Here is a 22,680-nt window from a genome sequence, read left to right on the forward strand (position 1 = left end):
AACGCTGCTAGATGCAGAATTCTCTATTTGGAGGAGGCAGGGGAAGGCCAACTGAAGGTGAACTATGAGATTAAATGTTTACTTCCTTAAACATATTTTGAATATCTCTTATTTGTCTTTGAATTTTTCCTCTGCATGTTCCTACAGAGTTGTAGAATTCCAGCAGGCTTAAAAGCGGAGCAAAATCAGGCGTGGGGGCGTGGCCTGTGGTTCCCCTGCTTGGGAAGGAGGAGCAGGAGCTCCAGGTCCGCCTGGGATACACGAGATCCTGTTTCAAAATATAATGAATCATAAATTTAAGGGAAAATGTGGCTCTTAAGAATGTGTTCAGTGTACTTCAAAGTGCTGGTTGGTATACATACACCTTTAATCCCAGCACTCAGGAGGGAGAGGCAGGCTGATCTCTGTGAGTTCGTGGCCCCCTGGATTAGAGTGAGTTCCAGGGCAGCCAGGGCTACACAGAGAAACCCTGTCTCAAACACCTGTCCCCCAACCCCCAAAAAAGCAACAGACATGTACACAACAGGCAAACAGATTTTCGTATTGATCTTGGCTTTTATTTTAAAATACATTTAGCATAGAACTGTCATCAAACAAAACATAAACACAAAGAGATAGAATATTTTCTAATTCTTTTTAAGCTACACACAAAAATTAATAGGATAACAGACCCAAAGTGTGGGACCCTTTTTATAGCTCAATTCACAGAGCACATCTGATGAGGAATCCCCACTTTTTGCAGCTTCCAAGCTCCCTGCGTACCGATTCTTTTCTAAGCACCTCGCTTTAGTCTCCCATTGGCCAAAGGGTTCAAATTTACTTGCTTAAAGTTGATCAGACTCTGTTTGGGTAAAAACTACCAGGCCCCTAAGCTTCCAATCAGAATTATAAAAATATGAGCTCAAATACTTATGTTGTCCACAGTAGGAGCATTTTCCTTCTGAATGACCAAGAGGTTATTGCACTGAAGTCGCTACCTCCACCCCTGACGGCCATTCACATGGAAATCAATTCTCTTCTTTACAAAAAGCTTACCGCGCATGAATGTAAGTTAACCTAGTTGCAATCACACTTCAAAATAGAAAGGCACAGACAGGAAAAGAATAGTTTAATACTACACTCAAATTTTCCACTGTAAAAATAATTAGTTGGGAAAATAACAGAATCTAAGCTACCGATCCTTCACGTCTGGATTTGATAATCTACCTTAGGTTGCTAAAGAGTGGGGTATTAAAAGTTAACAGTGGGAAATCTAATCCTTTTCAAATAATTTAGAAAAATGGCTTGTGCACATAGAAAGGGTGTGCACTGTCTCATCTATAAATTTCAGTTACCTTTTCACTCACTGGAAATATTTACTTGTACTATACAGTCAAGATGATGTACATAGATATATACTGTTCCTATAACTTGCAATGCACAGAAAAATACTTACAAAAATGGAAATACTTATCCATTTAGCTTTCCAATAAATTAGTGAGAAAACTTAGCGACTCCACATTTTGTTCTAAAAAAACAAAAAACAAAAAACCGACTTAAAAGTTATGGGTCGTTTACTTTTAATTCTGTTAGTTTGATATATATTTTTAAAATACTTTCCTGATGATGTGGCTTAAGATAGAATTAGAGTGTCACTTTTACATCACAGTATACATGGTGTCTCTTGATTCAGGAAAAGAAAGGCACAGTTAGCAAGCAATAAAATTCAGTACCTGAATTATTAAATTGGTGACCAAAATGGTTGAGGAAAAAAAAAAAGTACATTCAACACAGTGTACAGAACTTTAAGAAAGAAGAAATCCAAAAAAGCAAATTTCCCCCAAAACTTGGTCCATTAAAAATGCCTCTCATGTTCAACGTCATGGATAACAAGAAGGGGGATGGCAGTGTAGGAAGAGGCAGTAAATCAGTGTGTGGTAGCATGTGGATTTCTGTCTGGTAATTACCAATTCAATGAGAAAATGGCTCCCATAGGAAAGAAACATTCAACCTATTTGTTACTAACAACATGCCTGCCTTAATTCCAAAGACCTGGGCACAACTGCATAATGTTACTGATTTTTCAATTCACCCCACTGTTCGTAGGTAAAGAGTTGTACATATAATATATACTAGATACACACTTGCACACTGTGCACCTTAATATATAGTATATAGAACTGCAATTTGTAACAGACCGGAACTCCCCAAACATTTTGTGAACATTCTAAATGGGCGTGTCATTTCTCAGTACTGAGAGAGCTCCGCCCACCTAAAACAGCGTCTGGTGTGCAATGACAATGCACTGGCTGCAGAACTTCCTTCTTTAAGATAAATTCTTGCAAAAGCCTCTGATCCAAGTTTTACCTAGAGAATAGCTTTAGATATAGCTGGTAGCCTCCTTTCTTATAATAACCAGTGTTCCTCCATCAAGAGATACCGATAAAGGAAAATATGTAGGGGATCAAAAACGTGATGGAGAAACCAACCGTCCCGTAGGTAATATACCGGTAGGGCAGCTCCACTTCCATGTGCTGCCTTGCTTGGCGAAGGTCATGACACGGAATACCGAAGAGTTTGCAGGCTAGAGGAATGGTGACCTTCTTCATGATATCTCTTACGAACAGTACAAGCAACATCCCTATGACGACCCGTAATATGGCTTTTCCAAACAGAGTTACCGTAAGAGGGGGGATAGCTAAGGGTAACGTGTGCAGAGAAGGGTCTAAGGATATACCCAGGTTATAAGCGGCGTGCGAGCCACAGGCAATCCCAGCACCACTCCCCAGAATCTCAGCCGTGTCTCCTCGGGATGTGCTCCAGGTGTCAAGGGTGAAAGAAAAAATGCCCAAAATCAAGTGAAGCCCGATGATGATGAGCGGGGCATATTTGTAAGTTTGGTTGAAGTTGTCAATCAGGTCCACCAATGGGTAGAAGATAATAAGGATTAAAATGGTATACAAGAATCCAGCAATGACGTCCTAGAAAGAATAAAAGTACAGTTAGTATAATGCTACTTTGGTGTTTAACTTTAAGCCTTACAAACCAACATACTATTGTATGAATGATATTAGAACTTGGGCTGGGGCTGTAGCCTGATGGGTAGAGTGCTTGCCTAGCATGCAGGAAGCCTAGGTTTGATTCCCGAACTGCAAAAATAAGGCATACTGTTGCACACCCATAATCCCAGCAGAGCGGGTGGGATGGGGGGAATAGAGGCAGGAATATCAGAAGTTCCAGGGTTATACAAAACCCTGTCTAAAAAAAAAAAAACAACAACAAAATAAAATGTTAAAAAATATATTGCAGCGAAACTTATTTTAATGATAAAAAGGATTCTATTAATTAATTAATTAATTAATTAATTAATCTTTTTGAAATAGGGTTTCTCTGTGTAGCTCTGGCCGTCCTGGAACTCATTCTGTAGACCAGAACTCTCAGTTCTGGAACTCGGAGATCCACTTGCCTCTGCCTTGTGAGTGTTGGGATTAAAAGTGTACGCCACCACCGCATGGCCAATAAAAAGGATTTATTCATAATAATAAAAGACTTTTTATTTTTCCACTCTTTCATTAACTACATATATAATGTATGTGAATTTAGTCAGGCTCTGAACACTGTTTGCTACTGTGATGTTGACATGCAGAAGAAACATTGTACTTATTACTCAAAGAAATGATGTGTGCTGTCATGAAGTTTATGCTTTGGGGAAAACCCGGAAATAACAATGTTAGCAAGAAAACATAAATATTCCAGTTTTAGGTAAGTGATGTTAGTACTAAAATCGAGTCTCTGTCTTCTTCTTTTTTTTTTTTTCTTCTTCTTCTTCTTTTTTTCTTTTTTTCAGAGCTGGGGACCGAACCCAGGGCCTTGCGCTCACTAGGCAAGCACTCTACCGCTGAGCTAAATCCCCAACCCCGAGTCTCTGTCTCTGTCTTCTAAAGACCTTCTTTTTTAAGAACTGTGAATTGGAGGCCAGTTTAGACCACACAGAAAATTCGAGGCCAGAAGACCACAGCAAGACCCTGTACCAAAAAAGCAGCTTTAAAACAAACAAACAAACAAACAAACAAATGGCTGGAGAGGTAGCTCAGTGGTCCATCAAGAGCCCTTGCAGCTTCCAGAGGACCTGGGTTGGCTTCTCAGCACCTCCGCACATACAAATAATCCCTTACCAAAAAAATGTGTTTTAGAAATTGAATTTTGGTCGGGCAGTGTGGTGGCTCATGCCTTTAGTTCAGCACAGGGGCAGAAGCAGGCAGATCTCTGAATTCAAGGCCAGCCTGGTCTATAGAGTGTGTTCAAGGAGTCAAGGTTATACAGAGAAATCTTGTTTTGAAAAAAAAAAAAAAAAAAGGACTTTGAAAGCTATGTTTGGTAATGACTGAAAAAACATACAATAACCTTTACTTTTCTGGGGACTAGGAAAGCACATAATAAAAACAAACGTTTGCTCTTTGACTCAGATTGATAAACTGTGTCAAGTGATAATGAAGTATTCCTTATACATTATTCCTAGGACATTACCTTAGTGCTCTTAATGCTAAGGAAGATAACAACTCAGGCAGTGTCGAATCTGAGTGTCTGTGAGGTGTCTGGGATACACTCTATCTATAGCCCATGCTAGTTTCATACTTAACAGTGAAGACACCAGATGTTTTAAAAAAAATTCAAAACACAAGCAATTATTTCAAATACTAAAAGATATGAAAAGTACAAACTGAGGGAATATTATCAGATTCATAATCTGATTCTAGCACTCAGAAGGCAGAGGCAGAAGCCCACAAGTTCAAAACCAGCCTAGGTACATGGTACCTTATGTCAAAAACAAAATATCAAACAAACAATATATTATTGACTAGTAATGATAGCCACAGTCATTGCACAGAATTATTATTTGTAATACTTCAAAGTTGTACCGGGTGTTACTCTGAAAAGGAAAATTGCCAGGCGTGGCCCAGTGAGTCATCTCCATGGGCCTTGTACCTATTCTTGTGTGTGTGTGTGTGTGTGTATGTGTGTGTCTGTCCACGTGTACTGCGCTCAGGTAGGAACCCCTTGGGGATCACTAGGTGGCAAAAGACCCCGTGGAACTGGAATTACAGTTGTGAGTGGTTACATGGGTGCTGGGAATTGCTCCGGTGCTCTGTAAGAGGAGAAAGTGCTCTTAACTGATGAGTCATCTATCCAGCCCTACCTTGTAGCTACTTTTAATGAGGCAAATCATATATTCTTTGTGAGCAATTAGTCATTGAACAGACAATCAGGGTTCCCTGGCATTACTATAGGAAAATAATTCCAACTACTTGGGTGGACTAAGTAAGCTAAGGCAGGAGGGCTGATTGTTCAAGGTCAGTTGTAGTTATAGGAGTTCAGCTGCATGGGCCATCTGGCTAAGATGCTGTCTCAAAAAAAAAAAAAAAAAATCTGGCATATAGGGCAGCCTGGCCACATGTGAGGTCCCTAGGTTTAATCCTTGGCACTGAAATAAATAAAAAGCAAAATAAAGTGAAATTTAATACATGAACAATCAGGCGTGCCCATTCACAAACTGAAAAGCAGTACGTCAGGAATGGAGAGATGGCTCAGCAGTTAAGAGAGAGCACCGTTCTTGCAGAGGACCCAAGTTTGTCTCCCAGCCCATGTAGGTGGCTCACAACCACCCGGAACTCCTGCTCCAGAGATCTGCTGTCTCTGGTCTCTGCAGGCTCCTGCAGTCATGTGCACACACCCTCCCCACACGTACATAAAGAAAAGAAAATAAATGTCAAATAATACTAATGTCAATATTGCTTTTACTCCAAGTGACTCAAGAATACATGCGGTCTATAAAGAGCAAGCTGAATTCAGCAGGAATATCCGATCAGTTGGGTTTTTGTTTTTGAGATAGGGTTTCATTATGCAACCCTCGCTGGTCTGTATACAGTCCCGGATGACCTCAAATGCACAGAGATCTTCCTGTCTCTAATTCTCGAGTCCTGGGATTAAAAGCAAGTGCCTAGCTTTCTCACTTACTTTCTCTCTCTCTCTCTCTCTCTCTCTCTCTCTCTCTCTCTCATCTTTCTTCCAAAAGCAGTGTTTTTGAGATCACATATGCAACAATAAGATTCTTTTTTTTTTTTTTCCGGAGCTGGGGACCGAACCCAGGGCCTTGCGGTTGCTAGGCAAGCGCTCTACCGCTGAGCCAAATCCTCAACCCAACAATAAGATTCTTATTCCTCTTGGAATGATAATAAACTTAGAGATAAAAGTACTATTCCCTCTTCACTAAAAAAAAAAAGTACAAACATGGCTGAAGATATGTTCAGCTGGTGGAGGACTTGCATGTCCAGGACACAAAAATTAAGACTAAAAACAACAGGGCTGGAGAGATGGCTCAGTGGTTAAGAGCACTGACTACTCTTCCAGAAGTCCTGAGTTCTATTCCCAGCAACCACATGGTGGCTCACAACCATCTGTCATGGGATCTGATGCCCTCTTCTGGTGTGTCTGAAGACAGCTACAGTTTACTCATATATATTAAATAAATAAATCCAAAACAAAATATAACTTTAAAAAAACAATCTAGATACCATGTAACCCCAGCACTAGGGAGCAGAGGCAGTATCTCTCAGAGTTTGAGGCTAGCCAGGCCTACACAGTGAGACCTAGAACAAAACAACACTCAAACAACAACGAAACAGTCTAACCATTTGGTAACTTTTTAGAAGTGATACCACTAATTGTGGAGGTGGAAAGGAATCACAAGGCACAGAGTGTGGTAAGTAGCAGAGTTTGGGAATGTTAGTCACACAAGAATGTGTAGTCTGATTATAAAATAGGAAGAGTAGTGAAAACAAGGCCAATATTCCTAAAGCCATGAGATCAGTTCTACAAGTAGAACACTGTCAGAACACAGTCCAAGAATGGAATCATGTGAGAATCCTGAGTGCGTGTGAGAAAACGCCAAGAAAACAATAGCCTTGTGACCTCAGTTTCTTCAGAGCACAGAACTGTTCATGGAATGTGTTCTCGTGCTCCTCCAGGTGGATCAGGTAGGCCTGAACTTACTTCAGCTGTTGCTAGTCATGTGCCTCTACGGAAACCATGATTTTGCCCTGTGATTTTCCTTGTGATTATATACAGCTTGAGCTCCTGAGAATGTTACTTAAGTGTCCCTTCTTAGCCCTCATGGTATAAACTGTCTGATGCTCCGAATAAAGTTAGCTATTACATGAGTGATAGGTAAAAAGGACATTCTGAAGAAGAAGAAGAGGAAGAGGAGGAGGGGGTACGGAGGATGGGGGGGAGGAGGAGGAAGAACAACAACAACTCAGTATGACCCAGAGAAAATTATTAGGATTTCATACATTAGTTCACATTTTGCCATCTGTATTATTTTTTCTTTTTCTTTCCTTCTTTCCTTTCTTTTTTTTTTCTTTTTCTTTTTTTTTTTTTGGTTCCTTCATTTCCAAGCTAACAGGCAATAAATATCCCTAGAGCATCTGGGGAGATGCTGACCGCCGAGAGACAAGGCACATTAGATCTAAGGAACCCACAGTCCATTGTGGGATGACAGAAAGGCAAGAAGCAATTCCAGTTTAGGGTAAATGGGGGAAGAGGCACCTGGCCACCCTGGAGAAGGAGAAGGAGAATGTGGGAAAGGTTGTGAGGAAGGGAAGCAGGCATCTCAGAGAGGAGAGAGGCAGCTCACCAGAGGTCACAGCATTCCTGAGGCTTCTGAGCACTCACAGCATTGGAGTTTGGAAAGTGAGATACAAGGCAGAGAAAGACGCCAGCGAGCCACAAATCATTACCCTGATAGTTCTGCTAATGAGGAAGACTCAACTGGATTTTCTCTTTCAGGGTTCGGAGAAATGCTATTTCTTCCCGGTCTATCTAATACTCCACTAATCTCTCTCACCTTGTAAAACTTTTACGTAAATCTTTTAATCTCCCACACTTAGTAAAATTCTTGTACACACAAAGCCCTTCACCCGTGCCTGGAACTTGATGGCCTGGGAGGCTGACCCTTTCCCCTGATTTCTTCATTTTCTTTGAAGCGGTTCTTTGAAGACTAGCCTGTCCAGAAAGGCTGAGACTGCCCCAGCCAATAGGACACCACCTACAACAAAGTCAAAACCGGGGTTGGGGATTTAGCTCAGTGGTAGAGCGCTTGCCTAGCAAGCGCAAGGCCCTGAGTTTGGTCCCCAGCTCCGAAAAAAAAAGAAAAAAAAAACAAAAAAAAAACAAAAAAACAAAACAAAAACAAACAAAAAAAAAAAAACAAAGTCAAAACCAAGTGAGCTTGCTGGCTTGGTTTCAGCACACCTTTTTACAAACAGAACTGCCTCCCCAAACTATTTTTTGCTTTGCTCATGTGTTCCTTTGTACTGACAACAGGTCATACTAATCATTTGACTTGAGATTCTATCTAAAAAAAAAATTTTTTTTTTCGGAGCTGAGGACCGAACCCAGGGCCTTGCGCTTGCTAGGCAAGCGCTCTACCACTGAGCTAAATCCCCAACCCCATCTATCTAAAATTTTCTACCAGTGTCAGGAAAAAAAAATTTTATAGTTTATATTTTTATATTTTATAGGTATGTACACACACACACACACACACACACACACACACACACACGCACGGACACCCTGCTTTCCTTACCAGGATGGAATGCATTCCCATGTAGATTCTACTTAGGCAAACTAGAGAACTCCAACAGGGAATGAGAATCAGCCCATATATAAGAGGATACTAAAGGAGAGAAAAAAAAAATCAAGTTAGACAGATACAAACAAGCAAATAAGAAAGCAAATCACCATGGTATAAAACCCTATCGAGAACTATATGCCTTCTCCTCGCCACTATTTCCCCAGTGCCTAACCAAGGATACACAGCTGACGTTAACAAAACACTTTTACCAAGAACGACTTAGGTTTGTTGTTTTACCAGACGGGGGCTCTCTGTGTATCCCTGGTTGTCTTGCTGTGTAGACCAGGCTGACCTCAAACTCACAAAGATCCACCTGCCTCTGCCTCCTGAGTGCTGAGATGTGCACCACTTCTGAAATTGTCTGCGCCTGCTCGAGTGTGTGCACTCACCATGGGGCCCCACACACTTTAACCAAGGTGCAGGAGCTCTGGAACACCACCCAAATTCAGCCTCTATTAAGGACTCGGACTTCCCTGGGAGGAAAGACTGCCACTCACTCTCTCCCATCCAGGAGTGGCTGCATCTGCAATTCCTCCTTGGAGGAATACTTTGTAGTTTTCTACTTCTGCATTCTCCATTAAACTTCATACGGCAATCCTATTGAGGAAATTTTGGGTGGGAATGGAGCACGGTGATTGCACATGCCTGTAACTTTAGCAACAGAAAGACAGAGGCAGGAGGATCACTATGAGTTTGAGGCCAGACTGGCCTACATGGTGCTTGCAGGACAGCCAGGGCTATATGAGTAGCAGAAACATAAAAAGGGGAAAGGCACAAACAGGCTGCTCTTGGAATCAGTTGATATCAGCTGACAGAGCTGGCTTCTTGTCCTGTGGTTGGAGGGAAGAAAAACAGGACTGACCGGGAGCACGGTTAATGTGGGAAGAGCGTGTTCTGGTGGTGTGTGCCTGGTGGTTTCCAGGTCCTAAGTGAAACTGCACACAGACAGTGGTTGGAGAAGGAGAGTGAGAAGAGTTGAATACTAATATTCAAAGGGCTGAGGCAGGGGGACGGCTGCAGTGAGAAGCCAGCTTGGGCTACATCGTGAGATCCTGTCCTTAAATTAAAAAGAGGGCCGGTAATGAAGTGCGCATGGGTAAGTGCTCTACACTATTTCCATAAAAATATAGCCCAACAAATCATATGGTAGCTAAATGATTTTTTTCTTACGGCGCTACGAATGGATGGAACCCAGGGCTTTCCCATGCCAGGCCTGCCTCAGCCTCCCGATGCTGAGACCATAGGTGTGTGCCACCATCTCTCCCTGTCCTAGATGCTGCTTTTGGTTTCATTCAGCCCAGGCTGGTCTCGAACTCACTGTGTAAGGACCAATAACCTTGAATTTGGTGCCCCTGCCTCTGCTTCCCCAAGCATTGGGATTACAGGCACGAGGCACCAGGTACTTTTACTCTCACAGCTCTGTTAACTTTTTCAGTGTGACCTTGATAACAAGGAAACCCAAGTGAACATTTCCTTCAGTTATTCTACAAAATGGCTCTATTCAGCCCGATATGCTTTCCCCGCTGCTTATCACACATGATCAGAACTGTCTGGTACACTGTGGCGCCTTCCACTCACTAGCATGGGGGGGAGGAGGCACAAAAATAGCTAATAAAATGACTTGCAATTAAACCAATTTCAAAAACTGTCCTTAAAAATAATCTTTCTTTCTTTCTTTCTTTCTTTCTTTCTTTCTTTTTTTTTTTTTTTTTGGAGACACTAAGGGACTGAACCAATGGCTGAGCGCCAGGGAGCACTCTATCGACAAATTACACTCTGGCCTTTTAAGTACAATTTAATTTGTTCAGAATAATTGTAATATGGGACAAACACAGACAAGCAGAGGGGAAAAAAAATCCATTGTGAATTCCAGTAAGCAGATAGCTTCTCACACAACAGGGCAGTGGTGGCGCATTTCATGACAGATTTTTCTTCCTAACAAAACAAAAGTTGTAGTTTGTGTGGAAAGCACATCAGTATGCGAGAGATCATACATTCTATCCATGTTCATATACATATATACACAATATACATACATACACACATACACAATATACATGCGTATTCAATGACCAGGCAACTCTGGGAGTCTGTACTAAGCACAGAAATGTGGGTAAGGAGTCACATATCAAAACTGACAGAAGGGGGCTGGAGAGGTGGCTCAGTGGTTAAGAGCACTGACTACTCTTCCAGAGGTCCTGAATACAATTCCCAGCAACCACATGGTGGCTCACAACCATCTGTAATGGGATCCAATGCCCTCTTCTGGTGTGTCTGAGGACAGCTACAGTATACTCATATACATTAAATAAATAATATAAAAAAAAAACTGACAGAAGATGGCTTCCATCACTCAGTGCAGACACAGAGGGGCTTGGCATCTTTGTACAGAGGAACGTTGTCTACCTCCCTCACTAGTCACCTACACACATACACAGACATACTACCTGCCATTTAGAAAATCCATGTCTTTCGAGTCTCAAACGTGAACCACAAAAATCAACTTAAGTCATCATGGAAGAGAGAGAGTTGCAGCAGTGTCAGAGCGTCTCAGAGAACCCATGGTGGAAGAACACCAGCCGTGTGTGTGCTGCTCGGCCAGGATCGTCCCTCCTTCCACACAAATGCTGCCTTTTCTTTCTTCCAGAAACAGGCTTCTTTCTGGGTTCTCCAGTCCAGTCATCAGATGACAACTTCTGAATTTGCTTCTTCTGGAGTGCGGGAGACTCACTTATCCATCCTCACCCCGCCTATCTGACTCGGAGAAGAGTCAGAGGCAAGGTGGGGGTTTACAGGGTTGTAAGCTAGGTTGATTTGTTTCTTCAGCCGTGGGGCCCTGGGGTGGCCACATAATATCCTTCTATTTCAGGTTCCTCCTGTCTAAAAGGAGGTAATTAGTGTTTAGGACAGTACCAAGCCTACAGTGTAAAAACATCATCTGCTTGGGAAGCCGAGGCGGGAAGATGGGTAGTCAAAGTAAGGGTGGTCCACACAGTAAAAGGAGGTTACTCACAGGTACCTCAGTGGAGAGCCTGGCTGAGTCTACAGCATTGTGTATGAATTAAAAGAATGTAATGACACGTTTCAGCCATGGTGCCCCAGAGAAGTAACCTATGGAACAAGTCTGTACGTTATAAATAGGAAGAGGTTTACATGGGAGAGCTAGCTCATGCCACTGTGGAGGCTCACAAGAGCCAAACTCTCAGGCTGAAGGTCCATGGAAGGATGTAGGTGTCGCTCAAGTCTGAAGGAATTTGCTGGCAAAATTCTCTCTCCTATGGCAAGCTTGTCTACCTGTGTTCAGTACATGGACAGGTGAAGAGAATTGACTCCCACCTAGTTGTCCTCTGATTCAGACAGACAGATAGACAGACACACACACCCCCAAATAAATAAATAAATTTTTTAAAGTGATGAACCGACTTTTGAACGGCCAGTTGTATCTGAGTTCAAGGCCTGATCCATACATCAGGGCTACTCAGAAAAACCAGTCTCAAAAAATAAAGTTTTTTTTTTTTAAAGAAATTTACTATTCCAAACTCAAACTGCTTTTTTCTCACCTTTTTGTTCTTTTCATTTGACTTGTCTATGTAAGAAATGTCTTTTTTCCACTCAAGGGTAGCTTCTTCAAGGGCTAATACTCACTAATGGTAGGCATTTGGCAGCTTAACAAAATGACGTGAAACTAAGTCTTAGCCACCTTGTAAAACATTTGCTTACACAAATGGTGATGGCCTAGGGGCAGCTGGACCCTTTCTCCTTTTCTTTACTGCCTTTTACACAGTCTTTTAAAACTAGTCTTTATAAAGACTGTGGGGTCAGAGCCCAGCCAATAGGGAAACAACATCTCCACCTGCCTTGAAATAAAAGCCAAATAAGCTGGGATAGATGGGGCAAGCCCTGAATTAATCCCAGCACTGGGCAGAGCTGGGCTCTGAGTTTAGAACAGCTGTGAGTTCCAGGCCTGACAGAGCTACATATTAAGACATTGTTTCAAAGAAACCAAAAGGGAACAAAACCAAGCGAACTTTCTGCCTCCTACTTTCCTTTTGTTTGTGTGATTCTTTGGGTGATACTGAAAATATTTGTTTCCAGCACCTAGAAATTAAACATAATTCTTTAGCTGGGCATGGTAGAACTCTTTAATCCCAGTATTTGGGAGGCAGAGGCAGGTGGATCTCTGAGTTCAAATCCAGCCTGGTCTACTATAAAGTTCCAGGACACCCAGGGCTAAACAGAGAAATGCTGCCTTGAAAAACCGTGTGTGTGTGTGTGTGTGTGTGTGTGTGTGTGTGTGTGTGTGTGTGTGTGTGATCTGCTTTAGTAAAAATTTACTGGAAATAAAGATATTAATTTTACTAAAAAAAAAAGCTGCATACGGTCACCTAGCAAAAATAACGTGAACACAATATTAAGCAAAACAATAAGCATGACATATGATGTGGTCTTAATTCTATCAGATACAAAATAGTGAACCTGATATACAATAGAGTCCCAATCATTTCCAAATGATAAAAAGACACACATTTCTTACCATTCCTTAGCCTCTGAAAAGTCTGGGTTTTTTTTGTTTTTTGGTTTTTTTTTGTTTTTTTTTCAGTGCTTGTGCTGAATTTACCGATGCTTAGGGCTTCTCCAGAACAAGAGCTCTCTTACTTTCACTTCTGGCTTTGTCTAAGGCATAGTCTTTTTAAGGTATTGTCTCATCTTACTGTGTTGGGCAGACCTATACTGTGGCCCTAGAAGCACGGACACTATTCATCTGACCATCAATATTTGAGTCTAGTGTGGACACTTGGCCCTGACCAGGCAGACTGTCTGGAGACAGTCTCTACTGTCTGAATCTGTAGAGAATGCAGAGCCGGATGAGGAGAGCACACGCATGCCCAGGCACAGGAGAGAGGGCTGTACAGAGGCATACCGTGTGCTTTGAGGCAGTCTTGTTCCACAGCCTGGCCCCAAACCCCCAGTACTTCCTTGCACTTGGTTTCTACAAAATGTTCCAGATGTTCTGCAAATCAACTTCCTCTTTTTTCTTAACCCAGTCAAGATGCAATTTTTGAGAACCCTGCATGCACACCCTGAGTTCCATACATCTCAGATGCCCTGTCCTTCCTTCCTTCTCTCTGCCGCTTTTCTCCCCCCACCCTGACCCTCAAATGGGACTCCCTTATGCCTAGCACCAAATTCAAAGATCAGTCCGTTTCTGCCTCTTGAGTGCTAGGTTTAAAGAAGCACATGCCTACCTCACCTTAGATATTTCTAAGATATCTTCTTTTTCAAAAGACTTATTTGTATATGTGAGAGACAGCATCTGTCTGTGTGGGTGAGTGTGCCTATATGGGTACATCGAGAGCAGAAGGGGGTGTCACTATTCTCTGCCTATTCTTTGAGGCAGGATCTCTACCTGAACCTGGGGCCTGTGTTTTTCTCAGTGAAAGTGGAAGCCAGCAACCTTTAGCAATCCAGCCCCTGCTCCCTCCAGGGGTTTGGGGTTACAGGTATGCTCAGGTCACCCAGCCTATGTGAGTGCTAGGATCCCAACTGGGGTCCTCACGATAATGCTGCAAGTGCTCTTAAATGCTGAACCATCTCCGCAAGTCCCAAGATATATGCTTGTGTCCCCCCACCCCCGTATTTCCATTCCTTAAATATTGATGGGTGTGTCTACGTTTCTCGTTGCACGTATGTGTGCCTGTGCATCTACATGTGGAGGCCAGAGGAAAACCTGGCATGTTGTTCTTCAAGAGAACCACTACATTTTGCTGAGGTAGATCTTACACTGGCCTGTCACTCACCAAAGGAACTACAGGCTGGCCAGGGAGTCCCAGGGATCTCTGTGCCTGTCTTCCCAGTGCTGGGATCACAGCTTGCACCATCGTGCCTGGCATGGAGTTTGTTTTTTAAGATTTACTTTTAATTCTATGTTAGTTCTATGTGAGAGTAGATGCGCGTGAGTACTGGTACTCTTGAGAGGCAGGAGAGGGTGGCACCAGATCCCCAAGAACTGGAATTACAGGGGTTGTGTACTACCCGCTGCAGGAAATTGGGTCCTCTGCAAGAGCAGTATGGATGCTTGATTGCTGGGCCATTTTTCAAGCCTCTGCGCCTGGCTTTGACATAAATGTTGGAGAGATGGCTCAGCCCTGATGTATGTCTTTGTCCTGACACTGGTTAATCATGAAAACTTGGAAGTATCAATTTAGGATATGTTCATATGTTTCTTTTTTGTTTTCCTATAATTATTTAAATAAGACCAGATACAAATATTTGGTACTTATATATAAAGGCACTTTTTTTTATGGTAAAGAGGGTGTTTGTTTTTGATTGTTTTGTTTTTAAGGTAGGCACTCATGTTGCCATTCTGGGGCTGGAAGGATGGCTCAGTGGTTAGGAGCACTGATTGTTTTTCCAGAGATCCTGAGTTCAATTCCCAGCGACCTCATGATGGTTCACAACCCTCTGTAATGGGGTCTGATGCCCTCTTCTGGTGTGTATGAAGATAGCTACAATGTACTCACATAAAATAAAAAAAATTTTTAAAAAGTTGATATCTTAAGAGGTATTTTGCTGGGGCTGGAGAGATGGCTCAGTGGTTAAGAGCACTGACTGCTCTTCCAGAGGTCCTGAGTTCAATTCCCAGCAACCACATGGTGGCTCACAACCATCTGTAATGAGATCTAATGCCCTCTTCTGGTGTGTCTGAACACAGCTACAGTGTACTTGTATACATAAAATAAATAAATCTTAAAAAAAAAGAGAGAGAGGTATTTTCCTGGACCTGAAATTCTCATTGTGTGTCCTCTTTGAGGACAATATTTCATTTTCACGATTCCACTTGGCAGTTATGTGCTGGCACCAGTCTGTATTCATTGAGAGAACTGCCTCCCTCATCACTTCAGGTGGTTGCTTTAAGGATATCAAAGGTACCAGCTCCTGGATGACCCCGCACACTCAATACAAGATGCTTCTAATATATACATATATATGTGTGCATGTGTGTATGTATATGTACATATTTTGCCCCTTCACAAATTATACTTCCCAAACTGGAAATTTGGACATACTCTTTCTCCCTCCTTAATGACAGATCCAATGATCATCAAGACTTGTCAATTCTACCTTTGAAAACTAGGAAATTTGCTAGGTTTGGTGGTAGTGTATGTCTTTAATTCCAGCAAAGGCAGAGCAGGCAGGACTCTGAAAGAGACCAGTTTGTGACAATGAGACCTTGCCTCAAAAGTAAACAAATCTATCAAATTCAAGATAAGCTTAGTGCGGCCTGGTGGTGGTGGCACATGCCTTTCACCCCAGCACTCAGCAGGCAGAGGCAGGTGCATTCCAGGACAGCTAGGGCTGCACAGAGAAACCCTGTTCAAAATATAAATTAAAAATGTAGCACCGGGGGAAAGTCTATTATGCTTCATGAACCACACAGTCCAAGTTGTTGAAGCTGTGTACTTTCACAGCTACCAGCAGCACAAATAGAAACAAAAAAGCAACACTAGACACAATGGATAAGATCAGTTTCTCAACTTTTAACTACAGATGAAATTTTGAGGTTCACATAATTTTCCTGCCATAAAACATTCTTTTGGCTCTTTCTCAATTCTTTAAATATGTAAAATCCACCCATACTTCATAGGCCATTAAAAAAAAAAAAAACAGACAGCAAACTGGGGTATAGTACGAAATCCATGCTCAGCACAGGAGGCCCTGGGCTCAGTCTCTGATGCCACTCAACACCAAAATGCAACAGGACAACGCCAGGTTGCGGGCCACTGTTTGCTGGGGAGAGCTAACAGGGAGACAGATTCCTATTGCCTCTCCCTTGAGCTGGCAAAAGCATCTTCTCTGTGAACTGCTCTCCCTGTCCCCAGTGATCTAGAACTTTCCCTGGGCTACAGACAGAAGACATCCCAGAATATCCATCTACTCCCCTCAGCAGAACAATATCTGTTTTCTCACATTCACATGTGCTATGCGGCACAGATTATGAGAAATTGACAAGTTTTTATTTGTTGAGACAAGTGTCATCTTGATTAAAGCTCTTTATTCAATGGGAGAATAAAAATATATAATTGCAATGAAAGAAATACAACCACCACTATTCCCAGTTGATGAGATTTCCTGTAGAAGGAAGGTGTGGAAATTACTGTACCAATTATTAAATTAACAGGAACTTTAACAAGGATATCTTGGGTCAGCTCAATAATAGAGCTCACAGGATTTCAAGGCAATTAAAGAGTTGACTTTAAAATGTATACTGAGAGTTAGGTATGGAAGCACAGACTTGTAATCCCAACTACATGGGAGGGTGAGACAGAAGGATTTCCAAGTTGGAGTCTAGCCAGCTACAGAGTGAGTTCAAGGCTAATCTGGGAAACTTAGAAGACCCTGTCTCAAAATGAAAAATGGTTAGACTTAAACACACACACACACACACACACACACACACACACACACAGACACACACACACACACACCACTAAATGGAAGCAGCCAAAAGCCTAGGTTTCAACAATCAGTATCATGGAAGAAACAAAATAAGCTAAAAGCAAAGATTCAAATTAGCCATCACAGGGTTGGGGATTTAGCTCAGTGGTAGAGCGCTTGCCTAGCAAGCGCAAGGCCCTGGGTTCGGTCCCCAGCTCCAAAAAAAAGAAAAGAAAAAAAAATTAGCCATCACAACCTTAACTTTACCTGAATAGGCAGTTGGTCTAAAACAGTGACAGGAAGGACAAGTACAGGACCGACACAGAGTAGATGAGTGCACTAGTGATACAGACTGGAACCCAGTCAGAGCCACATACACAAGGAACCTGATGCACAATAGATGTGGCATTACATTAAAAATAAATAAGATGAACTACTCAAAATTGATAAAAGGGCAGCTAATTATCTATGTGGAAGAAATTATACCAGATTCATTTCTCAAATAAAAATAAAACTAATGAAAGGTGAATGCTTCCATTCATAGCTACACATTCTCTTTGCAATTACACAGCTTAATTCCTAGAACCAATAATAAAAATGATGATTTTAGTTTTTTATATTTTATTATGTTTATTTGGGGTGGGGGGCAGTGCCACGAGCATCAAAAAAGTGGGGCTGGAGAGATGGCTCAGCAATTAAGTGAATTTGCTGCTCTAGCAGAGGACCAGAGTTTGGACCCTGTACCTACATCACAGGGTTCGAATAAATGTACTCCAGGGAATCTGATGCTTCTTTCTGATTACCAATGGACACTTGAGTACATATTGTACACACATGTACACATACATACTAACATGCATAAACAAATAAAATAAATCATTTTAAGAAATAAAAGTCTACCAACCCAAGCATACTGACACATATGCACCTGTAATCATAGCACTTGGGAAGCTAATAGAAAAAGATTATAGGTTTAGGAGTGGCCTCCTCTATACTGAATTCCAAGCCAGCTAGGCTACACAATCAGCAATACACAATCAACCAATTAATCAGTAAACAAACAAAAACTCAAATGGCCACCAACTGATGGAAGAAAATACATAAAGGTAACATTACATGCATGTCTCATCCTCCCATGTAGTTGGGATTACAAATCTGTGCTTTCATACCAACTCACAGTATACATTTTAAAGAAACACTATTCATCAATAAAAATGGCCCAAGTCCTCGGTACATACTACAATATGATCTTTAATAAGTTGCTGGGGAGGTAAACTGTAAAAAAAAAAAAAAAAAAGTATGCCCATGTATGAAGCTGTTAAAAAAAAAATCAGGGCTGGAGAGATGCTCAGTGGTTAAGAGCACTGATTGCTCTTCCAGAGGTCCTGAGTTCAATTCCCACAATTCCCAGCAACCACATGGTGGCTCACAACCATCTGAAATGGGATCTGATGCCCTCTTCTGGTGTGTCTGAAGGTAGATACAGTATATATATATATATATATATATATATATATATATATATATATATATATATATAATCTTTCAAAAAAAATCTTTAAAATGCTAAGTAAGGGGTTGGGGATTTAGCTCAGTGGTAGAGCACTTTACTTGCCTAGCAAGCGCAAGGCCCTGGGTTCAGTCCCCAGCTCCGAAAAAAAAAGAAAAAAAATGCTAAGTAAATGCCAGATGGGGTTGGCACATGCCTTTAATACCAGCACTTGGAAGACAGGGGAATCTCTGAGAGTTCCAGACCAGTCTGGTCTACAGAGTGAAGAGTTCCAGAACAGCCAGGGCTACACAGAGAAACTCTGTTTCAAAAAACCAAAAGAAGAAAAAGAGCTAAGTAAAAATCCTGTTAAACTGGCTTTATAGTGCAGGTTCCTCCAGGATGGAATGTTCACAATAGGAAAATCTATATAAATAGAGTGGGTTGATGGTTGCCTAGAGATCTATCTGTTTAAGACCAGATGATTTCTATCGCCCTGCCTAGCTGCAATCTCAAAGCCTGTATGGTTTGCCAATGTTGAATTGAATACAGTAGGTTGTGTATAATTCCTAGTTGAAACCAGCCTGAACTACAAAGTGAGTTCCAGGCTACAGTGAGATCCTGCCTAAAAACAGAACAAAAACTAGAATATTAGTTTAGCCTGATTATTCAAGCGGCCTTGAAATGTTAAAATATTGATAGCTACACCCCATAAACAATTCAGCAGAACTATTTTCAGACTTCCTGTTAGCATGTGTCCTGAATTACTGAAGAGCAGAACCAACTCATTCCCTCTCTCTCTCCTTTCCCCAGTCCCCCATGGCAGTATTAGCAGCAGCCCATCAGGAACCAGGCAGTAGAAAGTCCCCCATCAGTAAGACAAACAGCAGCATACACACACAGTATACAGCATGCAGAACACACGGACAACCTCACTTTCTGAATTTGTTAGAGCAGATGGGAATTTTTAGATAGGTCCCCCCACCCACCACGCTCCCAAACAGTCAGCACTGCTTTTGCAATCCAAATGTGACCATGTATCACCAGGGGTTAAATAGGAAAGAACTTTCTATGTTAGTCTCCCCTCCTAATTCCATCATTCTTTCTGGGTGCATGCCTGATTTCTGTAACTCTAAAAGAGATGAACTGCACAGTAGAGGGGGGCTGGAATGATACAGGCAAGATTTACCCATAGTGAAACTCAGCGTGGATTAAGTAAGTCTAGAAGGGAGTTTTACAACACAGTTGGCATTTCACAATCTTATGCAATGAGAGGGAGTTAGAAAGAGACAATGAGTCTCCCTAGATTCTCCAAAACTATGCACTTTATTCTTAAGAGACTGGTCCGAAAGACTAACAAGTCATACAATTTAAGATAGATAAAAGCAAGACCAGTAGACAAATATATTTTGCTTCTGCGTGAAAGATAATTAAATTGTAAACTCAAGTATCACTTGCAAACAAACCCGAGGAAGCTTAAATTAGGGAAAGCAAAAGCAGGAAAATTAAAAAATGACTACCATTAAAAATTCTTGATGGAAGGAGTAAGAGGGAAGTAAAAAACAGAAACAAAAACCAACAAAACAAACAAAACTCTTGGTCAAATTACCCCTGATGTCATATGCCATTATAGCCAATCCAGCTTTTCCGAAGGCAAAGCCGTGCATGGTTACAATTACGGCCATAGTAACAGTGTAGCAACTAACAACTAGTTATCCAGTCCAGAGAGAGAAGTGCAGTCAAGTGTCTCAGTAGTTCTGCGATCAATCCTTTACTGACGAGCTTCCAGAGACTCCGCTCCTTCACCTTTTGTCATAACTGTCATCTCTTCAGTGCTTGGAATATGCCCATGTCGGGATTACACTACTGTTTGAAAACACTGTCTAGTTTTACATCGTAAACATCAAGTATACAATGAAACCGGGTCTCAGTTACCAAGTGTTTCATTTTAAGGAAACCACATGACCACTGTGCATCAGACGAACTAAGTTTAAAAACTCAGTCCAAGCTCAAGGGTTAAAGGCAGGGAAAGTGTTTCCTTAGGGCTTGGGGGTGGGGTGGGGGTGGGGGTTGTCTAAGAAACTACACTTAACTGTATTGAAATACAGTTTAGTAGTTAATTATCCTTCATTGATTTTCTAGAACTCTGACAGGGCCTGTCTTTGGTACTATGAGAACCTATGGGTATTTTGGACTGGAAGAGCCAAATTTTTAAAAAAGGGGGAAAAAAAGTTCAGAAAGCACTGGAAACTCGTCCGTGCAGCTGAGTGAGGGGCGCAGCGTACCTGCCAGCGGCCATAGGTGAGCAGGATCATGGCGATGGGGATGGCGGTGCCGGACATGGCATGCGTGGAAGGCATGCTGTATTCCGAATTGTAGAAGATCTCCAGCTTGATGACCGGCGGCGAGGCCGGCCGCGGCCAACGGATGATGTCCTTGGTGCACTGGCCCAGGTACATGACCAGCACCCAGATGATCACCAGCCTCCGGCCCACAAAGGGGTCCAGATTCCAGATCCAGAAGGGGAAGAAGATGATGTAGAAGAGCTCGTTGCCCAGTTCGGTGCCGAAGCAGAACAGGTAGTAGAGCGGCAAGTTGCTCACTTTGGCCAGCTCGCCCTCCTCGCCCGTCAACGAGTTGCGCCGCAGCGAGCCCGCGCGGCGGGGCCCGGTCGGGCCCGGCTCGGCCGCCAGCCCGTTTCGCACGCCGTTCGGTGCACCGCAGCAGTCGGGCTTGGCCGGGCTGCCGTCAGCGCCCGACTGCCGTGGCCGTCGCCGGGGGTCTCCCGGGGCTCCGCGAACCTCGGTCTCTGCATCCTCGCCCGCCGCCGGGCTGCCGAGCGGCACCTCCACCCCACACAGACGCTGGAAGCTCGCCACCCGCTGCGGCTCCTGCAGACGGATGGCTAGCAGAGCCAGTCGCTGCCCCAGGGACATGGTCGCGGGCCACTCGGGAATTGATCCGGCCACGCGCTCCCCGCCAGCCACAGCCGCCACGGTGCCTAGCTCGACTCGCTCGAGGCTGCCGGCGACCGCGCCAACAGGCCGCAGCGGCCGCCGCGCGCGCCCTGCGCTCCGCGCGCCCCTCCCCTGGCGCGCTCCCCGCCCCGCGCGCTCACGGAGGCCCGCGCCGCGCGCGCAGCCCGGAGCTGTTCCCCGAAGCCCCGCCTTCCGGTGCCCCAGGCTGCTGTGTGCGGAACCTGTGGTCCTAGGCAGAGCTGATGACCCAGGAGCCGCGCGCAGGTTTTATTAGCCTGGAATCAACTGGGGCGTGATGAATGGAGGCGAAGTAACCGCCGTGAAACCGGAATCGTCCGACTCACGCCATTAATTAGCAACTAATTTCAGAGCTGTCTCGGATGGTTGATGTCCGGAAAGCCACGTGCCAATTGACCAGCGGTGGCAAGATTAGAAAGATTTAGATAATCCAGGGCAGAGCCTGGGTATGTGATCGCTGACACAGCTGTGGTCTGCAAGAGAAAAGCCAGTCGCCTACAAAGTCAAACCAGGCTGTCACTCATCACGTACGTTTTCTTAAGCGAACTGAAGTGTAAACTTTCCTAATAAATTCTAGCACCTAGCAAGATCGCTCAGCACATAATTAGTGGGAGAACGCAGGGTGGAGAATTCTGCGGGTATTTTTTTGTTTGTTTTGTTTTCTTCCGGGTTTTGTTTTTTGTTTGTTTTTGAACCAGGGTATGTCATTTAGCCTAGATTGGCCTCAGCCTTGCTGTGTAGTTAAGTGTAGTTAAGGCTGGCCCTGAACTGTTGATCCTTCTGGTGCAACCTCCCAAGACACGGGTTACTGCGGCACCGTGCCAGGTTTGAAGTCTGAATCTGATAGGCTGATCTAGACTCTTTACATCACTGTCTTGCAAGTCACAAACTTGACTTTAACTTCTAGATGGAACCGATTTTATTAAAAGATTTCAAAGTTTTAATTTCGGGAAGTTATTTCAGGCAAGGCAAGCGAATGTCTATAATTAAAGGCTGAACTACTTCCAAGAAAGAAGCTGGAAAATGCTCCATGCTGGTAAGTCATTAGAAATATGTTCATTTCCCGAGAAAGACTGCTCCCGACT

The 22,680-nt window shown here is 43.0% G+C and overlaps 1 protein-coding gene across 2 annotated transcripts; it reads right to left on the minus strand.

The window, feature by feature from the left end:
* Nucleotides 1-533: 533 nt before the first annotated feature.
* On the minus strand, nucleotides 534-21,689 carry Sgpp1 (sphingosine-1-phosphate phosphatase 1). Of its 2 annotated transcripts, none has more exon segments than NM_030874.2 (3): nucleotides 534-2,960; nucleotides 8,627-8,716; nucleotides 20,885-21,689. In NM_030874.2, coding segments are annotated over 3 exon segments (1,293 nt in total). In that variant the 5' UTR covers nucleotides 21,536-21,689; the 3' UTR covers nucleotides 534-2,408.
* Nucleotides 21,690-22,680: the final 991 nt, after the last annotated feature.

The sequence above is a fragment of the Rattus norvegicus genome, chromosome 6, assembly GCF_021556685.1.
Source record: "Rattus norvegicus strain SHRSP/BbbUtx chromosome 6, alternate assembly SHRSP_T2T, whole genome shotgun sequence".
Lineage (NCBI taxonomy): Eukaryota > Metazoa > Chordata > Mammalia > Rodentia > Muridae > Rattus > Rattus norvegicus.